The sequence below is a fragment of the Papilio xuthus genome, unplaced genomic scaffold (assembly GCF_000836235.2).
Source record: "Papilio xuthus unplaced genomic scaffold, Pxut_1.1 DF827714.1, whole genome shotgun sequence".
Lineage (NCBI taxonomy): Eukaryota > Metazoa > Arthropoda > Insecta > Lepidoptera > Papilionidae > Papilio > Papilio xuthus.
In genome coordinates, this window is record NW_013530935.1 from 6,496,459 (window position 1) to 6,507,944 (window position 11,486).

At 33.0% G+C, this 11,486-nt stretch overlaps 2 protein-coding genes across 2 annotated transcripts in view; both read left to right on the forward strand.

Annotated features, from left to right (window-relative positions):
* The window catches only part of unc79 (UNC-79 domain-containing protein), a 19,796-nt gene extending 18,812 nt beyond the window's left edge, over positions 1-984 (forward strand). Inside the window, exons 54-57 of the mRNA XM_013310399.1 lie at positions 3-138; positions 365-487; positions 637-693; positions 928-984. Coding sequence (XP_013165853.1) covers positions 3-138; positions 365-487; positions 637-693; positions 928-984 — 373 coding nt within the window. The remainder of the gene's footprint in view (positions 1-2; positions 139-364; positions 488-636; positions 694-927) is intronic.
* A 5,695-nt stretch (positions 985-6,679) lies between these two features.
* thw (chitin-binding domain protein thawb) overlaps positions 6,680-11,486 on the forward strand; it is a 31,677-nt gene continuing 26,870 nt past the window's right edge. Inside the window, exons 1-2 of the mRNA XM_013310941.1 lie at positions 6,680-6,722; positions 7,305-7,413. The gene's annotated coding sequence lies outside the window, so the exon portion shown is untranslated. The remainder of the gene's footprint in view (positions 6,723-7,304; positions 7,414-11,486) is intronic.

Genomic DNA, 11,486 nt, shown 5'->3' on the forward strand with positions numbered 1-11,486 from the left:
AGTGCGGGGGGTGGTGCAGGGGGCGGTGCGGGGGGTGGCGCGGGGGGTGAGGCGCAGCACACGGCGCACTGCCTGCTGCTGGACTTCTGGTGCAAGCTGCTGCCCAGCGTGCTGCAGCTCTCCGCACACTGCAACATTGTAACTTCTACTCATTATAAATACATTTCAATAGATTTTTTGTCTATCTATCTGTTCGCATGGTCCGGTTTTAAAGTAGCTGATGCATGCGGGCATATTATAGGCTACTGTTTTTAAATTTTGCGCCGACGTAGTTATCGACGATTGCTCATGTAACAAAATAATGAAATATATGGAGCGCATTCCATAGTCCAAAAGTAATATGTGAATACGCTTGATATGACAGCTGGCGGAGACGGTGAACCTGCACTTCCTGAGCCTGCTGGAGTCGCTGCTGGACTGCAACTCCACAGTGCTCAACAGACTACTGCCCATGTGGACGCCTGTGCTGCACTCGCCTACATTCGAAGTCAGTCATGTTTTTTTAGTAAAACAGTAATTGAAATAAAAAAAATACTTACGTCGGCTGTCGATATATCTAAGTGTTGTTCAGCTGTATATTAGTTATGATATTTAGTATTTTGTGCAATGTGTAGCTGCAGTGATGTTGTATTACAGATGCCGCGTCACCTGGCGGAGCGCGTCGCGGCGTGCCAGGAGGCGCGCCCGGACCCGGTGCGCCCGGTGGCGGGGGGCGCGGGGGGCGCGGGGGGCGCGGTGGGTGCGGGGGGCGCGGTGGGTGCGGGGGTCAGGTTGGGGGGTGCGCGGCGCGGGGCGGGGGGTTGCCCGCGCGCACACCGCCGCCTGCACCGCCTCATGGCAAAGATGGCGCAACTCGAATTGCAGCCAAATTCATTCTACTTCATATAAAATGTATTATGACAAGTGTATTCTTTCCTCTTGAGTTAGGAACAGCCGCTTGCAGAGTCGTGTGCTGCTTACTGGAGGTCCGAGATGTTGGATTAGTATTGGAAATCTATACTAAAGTATATCTTGAGTAAACATTTAACGACCTTGAATGCGGTAGTTTCTGTTAGACTTATTAATTAATAGATTTATTTATTCTTTTACATTTTTTTCTAACAAATTATCTTTTTCTACAATTATTTTATCATGTCTTGCTTTAAAAAACTTCAAACTCCGAACTATAGTTTAAATTAAAACAAATTATTATGTCCGCCTATGTCCACAATGATAGAACGCACATTCCAATCTACAAACATGTTATTATTTTATTATATTGTATATTTTATCAATATTTTTAGGAAACTTCTAATCAGAATAACACTTCCAATTTCACGTTGACGAAATTAATATAACAAAACCTAAACAACTTTATGAATATTTTTGTTTTTAATGCCAAATAATATCTCGATGTTGTCAAATATTTAAATTTATGTCGTTATATTGTAAAATGTTAGATGTATTTATTAAATATTTTGTGTGAAAAAATAATTGACTTTCATTTAATACGAACTTGAGAATATTAGGAATAAAACCGCATTCGCAAAACTATGGAATTCTACAAAAAAACAATATTTATTTATTAATTATTTTTATTACTGTAATTAATTAGTAAAGCTTTATTCATTATGATAATTGATGTAAATAAAAGCTTTACGATAAATATATTTAATATTAACTGAATAAAAAAACAAATTAGTAAATCATTGATTTACAGAAATTTTATTCAAAATGAAAATTATTTTATTTACACACATTCACTATTTCGCGGTTTTTCACTTTTTTTCACGTAACTTTTTTATTACTTGAAATGTGCACATTATTTGCGGCCAGAATTCCAACTCTAGTTGTATGCAAACTCCTTGTCTACCGAAAGAGTTCGAATACGTAGTTCACAAAACCAGTGCACTGTTTTTATACCTACTTTGGCAAACGAATATTTTTTTTAAATGTGTCATAAATTACAAAACATTCTGCGCCAAAAAAATGAATCCATAAAGTTTTGCAAGTTCGACAGACATCAAATTGATTGACGCATACCGAGACATTTCCGTTACAATATGCCGCAAATTAATAATAGACAATTCTCATCACTTATGAAACAATAAGCACAAAGGACTAGATGCGTCATCTGTAGCTCGCAATTAATGAAGCTATTAATAATTTATTTACAATTACATTTGAGAGCGAAAGTCAGCTTACGAAATATTTGCTCGGTCACGATTTTCTTAGGTTACATTGATTGTCTGTCTACACTATAACTCTACTAGCTATTTGCTATGATATGTAAGTGTACTAGCTGTACCGGCGACTTCGTCCGCGTCGAGCGTCTTCGTGTGATATTTTATTGGCTTAGGTTAATTATTTTACTTATAATAAAATAATACAACAAAACATATTAAACTCAAAAAAACATGTTCCCTTGTATCTACAAGCCTTTTTCGCGTTAAAAGTATCCTATGTCCTTTCTAGACAATCTGTGTACCAAATTTCCTTCGAATCGGTTCAGTAGTTTTTACGTTTAAGTGCATTTCGCGCATGAATGAGACAACGTTAAATTTATTGTTCTTTTTGACTTCATCTGAAAGGATATACTTTAGATAAAAAAATATATTCTTTTCCTCAGTAATTTAAAAGAAACATGTCGATTTCCACTTCGTTTTCGATATATAAAAACATCGATACATTGCCCATCACTATTATAACATTCCCACATACGTCTTATAAAATATTATAAAGCATGTTTTTGTGTAGCGAAATGAGTTCAGTTCCCTTGTTAGTTACAAGTTTATTGTTTACATCTAATGCACGCGAATCCGCGTCACTCGAGATTTAGGCGAGCTGATAGACAAAGTTTCACTTTTCTTGATGTAACCCGTGGAAACACGGAATAAATGTGATAATTTACAGACCAAAAAATATTCAACATATGTCAACTTGCAGATCAATAGCTTTGTAGGCGCAGAATAAAAAAAACTTCTGTTGTTCTTCCAGACTATCCGTGCCAAATTTCATCAAAATCCATTGAGCCGGTTCGGAGATTCAACAAACATCCATCCGTCAAAACTTTTACATTTATAATATTAAGATAAGAGACCAAATGATAATATTGCCTTAAATTGAATTTATTAAATAAGAAAATTAATATTGCCAAGTAAAAGGTGACAAAATTCTTTCCATACTTTTGTATACAGTCCGACTAAGGGCCGGCAAAGCTTCTATAATTCCTCTGGTATTCATCAATGATTAGCTGTCGCCCGCGACTCCGTCCTCGCGGGATAAAAAAAACTTAATAAGTAGCCTATGCGTTTCTCCAGACTATGTTCTACATCATTGCCAAATTTCAGCAAGATCCTTTAAGATGTTCCGGAGATATCTTCAAACAAACATACATCCATCCAATATAAGTGAGATATGTCTTGTTAGTTTATTAATTTAAGACACAAAATATCTGCATAAAGCAAATGCAACATTTATTGTAAATGTAACAATATTATGACGAGATAACAATAAGGATGAGCTACGCAACGCCTTTTACATTAAAACGGGGTCGACACATACAATAACGATTGACACAATTGTTATTCAATCATTTTAGCCATCGATAGAGTTACAAAATGTCTCCGTTTGTCTTCTACTTGTATTGTTAACTGAAAACATCTGCAGGAATTTCAAAATCCATTCTATATATGAAAATATAAACTCTCATGCCTTTTGTTCCGATCTGAGTCAATAGAGATAACAATCGGTTTCATTTTAGTGTTGAATAGAATGTCAGGGGATGATAAGCCATTGGTAAGAACTTTAAACGTTGATAATTTTCTCAAATCTTACTAATATAAATGCGAATCGATGGATGTTAGAAGTTATCTTCTGAACTGCTCAACTGATCTCTATGAAATTTGGCATGGATGTAGAACATACTCTGGAAGAAAGCATAGACTACTTATTAACTTTTTATAATTACACGGGGACGGAGTCGCAGGCGACAGCTAGTTAAACATAAAGGATATAAGAAGTAAACTCTGATTATTTAATTAAGTGCCGTAAAACTAAATTATGTAATAGTAATTTTTTAAATTGTATTTTAGTCAGACTTAGATCCGCATCCTCATATGGTATCTGCCTAAACTCTCTGATATGATGTTCCTAACAAATACTTCCCACATTAAACTTGATGACTATTCGCTTTCACGACACAGCTATCTCACAAACATCTTTCGAACACGTACAATAAAGGTATTCAAAGACGTGGCTTTTGCAGCTGAAAGTCGAAGCGAACTTCCTGATGAGTCTACGTGACGCAAGAAAGTGCAGTTTCTGAAAACGTAAGGTTTTAAAGTAAAAGTTCATCATTTGAACTGATTAAGACGAGAATTCATGTTTGTTTAAAGGCATAAGCGAAAGCGGGTGAGATAAGTTTACGTTTAAGTTAACTTTGTTTTCTATTTTATCCCCACTTCATTTATCGATCCTCTTTTATAGTCTTAATGAAATATAGTAATTGTTTGATATCTATTAATAAAAATTATTTATTTTAAGTATTATTAATATGATTATCGCTTCCGCGGATCATTTAAGGCACATCCTTCACAGACATCGCGGCTGTCTGAAAATGAGCGCGAAAATATCTCACGTATCATCATATTATGTAATTCCTTTTTTAATTTATAACATATACAACAATATTAAATAATTATATTTACATCGTTTATGACATTTTAGCTCTCAATCCGAATTAACGGTCCATCTCTTTACTTATCTTTGAAGTTTAACTCTAAAGGGCTTGCATAAACATCTGGAGATTCTTGGTTCGTACTTTTTCTTGCACAAATTCCTTATGCTAAATTAGTTGTGAGTTTCTTTTCATTTTTTTTTAATTTGCTTTATTTTTTTTGTACTTTACTTATAAATTTTTTTTTTGGATTTACTGGTTAAACAACCTGTGATCATAAAAGTACTAGTTTTATTAGATTTTAAGATATATTTTAATACTATTTGAATAAATCTGCATAACATCTTCCGTTGTTTAATTAATTATGTTCATTAGTACCGCTGCGGGACTTTCTTCTAGCGCCAAAACAAACTGACCTATTGTCCGTCGGCCGCAATAAAACAACCCTATCGCAATATCTCACCCGCAAGTACGCAAGTACAACATACTAGGGTGACCATGCTACCTGGATAAGAGAAGATATTTACTGAAAAAGAAAAACCAGAAAGGGAACCTTTACTTACAAAATTCCAATATGTATTTTATAGAATTTGAAAGACAATCTCAATCAATAATAGAGTTAGTAACTGTAAAATGCTTTTTAAATTAAAATTAAGACTTTAACAAAGGCAATGTGACATTTAGTCAATCAAAAATGGTATTTTCTAAATACGATTTAGTAATTTTCATGTCACATCTTACTAATATTATAAATGCGAATATTTGGATGGATGTATGTTTATTAGAAGGCATCTCCGTAACGAATCAACGGATCTTGATTCACGAAGTTCAGATAAAGAGCACTTTCTGACTATGTCCTAAGCATAATTTCATCAAGAACCTTTGAGCCATTCCGGAGATATCTTCTAACAAATATCCATCCATCCAAACATTCGCATTTATAATATTAGCAAGATGTAATATTTATCATGGTATTATTAGTTGTATGTAACTGTAGGCCTGTGATCGGCCGGTATCAGCGACCCGATCTGTTCGCTATCGGCCTGATGACGCCTGTTGCCGTTCATGTAAACGCATTGCCACAACATTCACAAAAACAACAATTTAATATCTCACAACTGAAATAAGAAGATTCGTGTGAAATGGTTCTAATTGATAACACCAAAAACAGTTATCAGATTCAATGTTTCAGGTTACATACACCTTTGTTTGGGTAAATTTATTATTGGAGAGAAATATTAATTCGTTAGATATTTCAACAAAGAAAATTCTATTGTTCAACTTTCTTTGCTGAATTATTTAAACTCTCGCTTCATTTTGTTTGTAGCTTATTCTGTATACAATGAATAAACGCCTAATTCACGCGTAATTGCCCTTAAATCATGCTGAAGTCTGTTCACACAAAGGAACATACAGGAAGCGCGTAAGTATTGACTTCATACCATCCTTGATGTACAATATTCCGACTTCAAAGATTTTAAATAGAGTAATCAAGGGCTTTCAAATACTTTGACAACAATTGACAGGCGACGTCGCTGCGTTACTGCACGCCTTTGTAGTTGAATACTGGTCACTAAGTACAGTTGAACCTTGTTAAACGAGAAACCTCTATAAGCGATGTAAACATGGTCCCTCTGACTCTATTTATCCGGGTTAGTCTATACTTGTTTAACATCTAAAATAAGTTATTCTGCTCGGATTTTTAGTTTCATTTTTTAACAGAAAATTATGAGACTAATTCTGTTTTTAAAGTTTTTAAAGAAAATAAGGCAAGCAAAGTGATTTGTACTCGATCTTATCCCTGTTTAGTGCAACATAGACTTAACGATTGGAACATATGTAGCATCTTCCGTTCTCATCGTCCATCTGTATCGAATGTAAAAAAGGCAACGCATTAACCTTGACATAATCACCCCTTTCGCTCGCTTTCTACGTGGGCACCGTCGTGCCCCCCTCACAAGCTCACCTAGCCCCACCGAACGTCTGCTGCCGCAGCTTCACCGGCTCAGTGCTCGCCGGCTCACCAAACAGACTGCATCTATCCTCTAATCCTAAAACTATACCGGTATATATTGTAAATTTTATTCAAAATTGTTATTTTTCAATTAACTGTACTTAGTTTTAACTTTTAGTTTAATAATTTTTTTCGTTAGATTGAAAAAACAATTTTGATTTTTTTTTCAAGTGCTTTCAAACTGTCGCGTATTTATTATTTGTTGTGGTTTTTTTAATCTATTTAATTTATTTTTTTGTATCTGTATTTATTAAAAAGGCTTTAGAGTAATGTAAATTGACGTATCCTTGAGCTTTACATGTAGAGTTCGGATCTGCAATCCGATTGGATTTTGTTTTATATTGTGGAAACATTTTTTATTCACATCAAACGTTTGTCACTTTTGTGACAATGCTTTTGTCAAATATTCGAAACAATGTTCCAATGAAAAAAATCTTAGCTTAATTGTGCGCAATTTTTGCGTAACTCAGAGACTGGGTACGTGAGAAGGCATTGTGTCTGCAAGAACTTAAGCAGATCCAATGAAGGCTTTTTACTGATTACAAAGTTATGCATCTCTTATACAACTTATAGGAAATTCCTTTTTAATAACATTTCTTCGTAGGCGCTTAATCTTTTTTTATTCTATTTCAGTTAATAGCTTTATTTTTAAAACAGTTTGAAAGTACTTTAAAAGTGATCTTGTGAAGTGTTTGCGACGGACTTTCGGCAAGTGGTTACGAGGACTCCGACAACAGATTTGGTATGTAGTTTACATATTATTGTACTTCAAAAAACTATGGCGAATTACAAAAAAAGCTAATTGCAATAACCTTAAAAGTTATTATTATATTAATTAATCTAACCTTAAAATATTTTCTGGCATCTTTCATAAAAAGGCAAATATATGCATCTATTATTTGACTTTAACATTCTTAAACATCTTTTCCCGTGATCCGATATCTTAATATGTTTTAGAAATCCAGTCATAGTTAACTCTACAAATAACAGTAATACTAAAATAATTAACATGTATTTAATTCACAATATGTAGACAATTATTTACTTATTTACATTTAAAATAGGTTAAACAACATGAAACAACAAAACAAACTAGGCATTATCGTCACTGGAGTGTGGAGTTAACTTTTATGGTATTTTAGCATCACTGAGAAGCGTCCTTGACACGTTGTTTATAAAGATCTTTGCGGCTGCATTCACTCTAATAGGAAGCTGTATCTTCGTTTATAGTAAATAGTTATTCTTTATTTAAATAAGTAAATAATAGGCTATCTATTATTATTATTATATACTTAATTACGATAACAATTCAAAGCTCTTGAAATAAGCAATAAGTTCTTTTGAATAAAATTAATTTCGATTATTTTGGTTTTTATTCACACCAACTACTAATACCTTATTAGATAGGTGTATGAAAAAAACATTTCAATTTAAGCATTAATTAAGTTATACGACATTCACTTATCTTTTGCTTAGAAATGTAAGTTGCGCGTAATGTTCATACAGAAGAGTTGAACGCGCTGTCGCGTGCGATCACAGCACGTAACGCTTTTACTCTCGTGTACATTAGAAAAAAAACAAATGAAGGTAAAAGTACTGGAATTCTACGCGGATTAACTGTGCGTTACGTTGTCTATGATGTGATTGAACTTTAACATGAATCTAGTCAGAGTAAAATGGGGTGAACAGAAATAAAACTACAAATAGTTTTCAAAGCATTATATTCAATGCTTTTTTTGTTAGTAACTTAATTATTTACCACAATTGTTTTTACTACACAGTTAAATATTATACAATGTAAAGGCTTTTTTCATTTTTTATAACACATTGTACGCTTGGTAACTTTTGTCTTTATTGTTACAGCGTGGTGTTAAAAATATATATTAGACAAACATATCACGATTAAAATATTTAATTTTTAAAGTATGTACTATTTACTTTCGCTGATATAATATATAATAGTAAGTCATGACTGACTTGATTTAAAGCCGTATGTCCCCGTAGTGGGACAGAGTTCACTCTATCTTGGGCTCTACGTTTATAATTATAAATATAATTAAGATAAAACAGGTGGAAAATTAAAGATGCAGTTTTAAATAATAAAGATTACTTGTTTTTTTTTACATCAAAAAATCAAAAAATATTTATATGTAACTAGCTGTCGCCCGCTACTCGGTCCGCGCGGGATTAAAAATAGATGTTGGCCGATTCACAGACATACAGAATATACTCACAAAATTTCATAAGAATCGGTAAAGCCGTTTCGGAGGAGTATGAGAACGAAAATTATGACACGAGAATTTATATATAAGATTAATTAACTTACTAAATTTACAAGGTTATTGTGGTAGGTTATGTACGAATCTGTTAATAATACAATAGTATACAGAGATGACAAAAAAAAACGAAAGGGACGCGTACTCAAGCTGACAATAGCCGACAATTACACGCAACTACTAATTACACGCAGCTTCGTCCGTAACAAATGACGCATTATGCATGTGACTTACACGCCGATAGTATGGAGAAAGATAAGTGGGCTATTTAAAGTTATAAATACTTTCGCAAAAGATATTTTTAAACGAAACAATATTAAAATTATTTTTTAACAATATGTATAGGTTATGTTATTTACAATTTTAATTAATACATACATTTTACTTATTATTTTACTTTAAGAAGATACTTCTCTTAGTGCAACATTTTAATGTTTACGTAAATTACACTAAAAGTGGGTTTCTGAGACCAAATACTATGTCTAAAATATATAGCAAGGATGACTATGTCATTATCTTTGGCAAAATAGAGATTTTAAACAGGGGTTCTGGACTCAGAAGCCTACCGTAAGAGCCTTAGTGAACATGTGATAGTAGGTATCAGAATGAATAATAAACCTGTAGAGACAAAGCATCTAAGACTTGCATCTTCTTGCTCGTATAAATTAATGCATTCCATATTTAAGAATAATAAAGGTGCTAATGACGTGCGTGAGCGCAGGACGCGAGACGAATCAGCGCCATCTATTGAATAAAGTTCGCAACGCCACACACGTCACTAAATTCATATTTGTGTGTGGTACAAGGTATAAACTGTTGATTGATATCATATTGGAAAAAAATTGTTAAACAAAGAATTACTACTTAATCTGCATTTCAAATAATTGGTATCTTAAAAGGGGAAAATGTATTAAAAGAAAATTTATGCTGAGAGATTGAAAACTTACGAAAAATACGTATAAATATATAACATAAAATAATAAATTAATAAATGCATACAATTACATTCAAATTAAGTATGTACTTATTATTAACCCTTAATTCGATGATGTCCAGTGTGACGAAAAACTAATTAAAAAAAATCTAATGAACTAGTTTAGAGAAAATTACGTAAGTATGACTTTACTAAAAAAAAAATAGATTTTTTGCTACAAAAAATTACGTCGAATTAGGGTTAAAAGCAAAAGTTTATGCAAGGTTTTTTTACGTATTTAGTAATCGCTCACCTCTCGATGCGTGTTCTGTGTTCTGTTTTGTAATAATTGTGTTTACTTAGTTCCATTATGCAGTAGCAGCGACCTTTAGGGAAATTGGTCGGATTGCCTGCGCTGCGGGCGTTCGCGTAATGATCATTACATCTCTGTATTGCAACGATTCATTGTAACTCTATTGAATGAACTTAAAGTTGCAAATAATTAGTTCCTTCGCACGTTCAAATTACTGTATTGAATAGTTTTAATATAATTAAAGGTGAATACGGTCATTAAGCGATTATTTGAACAAATTGCAACCTACATTTATCTTTTCATTGTACTAGCTGTCTCCCGCGACTCCGTCTGTGTGACATTAAAAAAACTTAATATAGCTATAAACCATAACAGCCTTTGTGTTCATTCAAACTCTACACATATGCCTTTAAGCGATATCCATGCATCTTTTCTGAAGATACTTTCAAACAAACATCCATCCAAACATTCGCATTTATAATATTAGTAAGATAAAAAGAAAGACATAATCTTTGCTGTTGTGTTTTTTTAAATGATTGTTTGAAAACAACCAAAAGTCGACTATAGACGTGATGTAGTTTTGTATTATATATAAATTTACTTTTTTATGTATAAAAAGCCGATCTAAAAATTTATAGATTTCTAAAACATTTTTTTGGAAGAGTTCTGTACTTGTATGAAATATTAATGCAACAAATATAAAACAAAGAAAATTTAGTCGGTCGATAAACGATGAACAGATATATAACTGGTTATATTAATACCTTGACCTTACAATAAAAACCTACATTAACAGAGTAAAGAGTAACTTGCCACAGAGCTTGCACTGAATTTAAAAACACAAAATTATTCTAGTTATAAATTGATTTTCTGACAAAGTGATGCTACTTTATAATTTCTTTTTTCAACATAAGTCTTCTTAATATTAACATAAAGAAATCTTACTTCTTAGTTATATTATAAATGCGATAGTTTGGATGTATGGATGGATGGATGTTTGTTAGAAGATACCTACAGAATGACTTAAAGGATCTCGATGAAATTTGCAATATATGTTAGAACGTAATCTAGAAGAACACAGTTTGTTTTTAATTCAGTACACACGGAGCCGCGAGCAGCACCTAGTAGTTGATAAAAAGACCAATTGACTGACACTTTTTTATATAGAGTCATAATATATATTGAGAAAATTGCGAATCATTATGAAGATACACCAATAATTTATTGATAAATAAAAATTAAGCATTATTTTTTATCTGTGATCAAAAGCCGGAACTACATGTCACGTCTCACGGACTGATATTATAGTTACG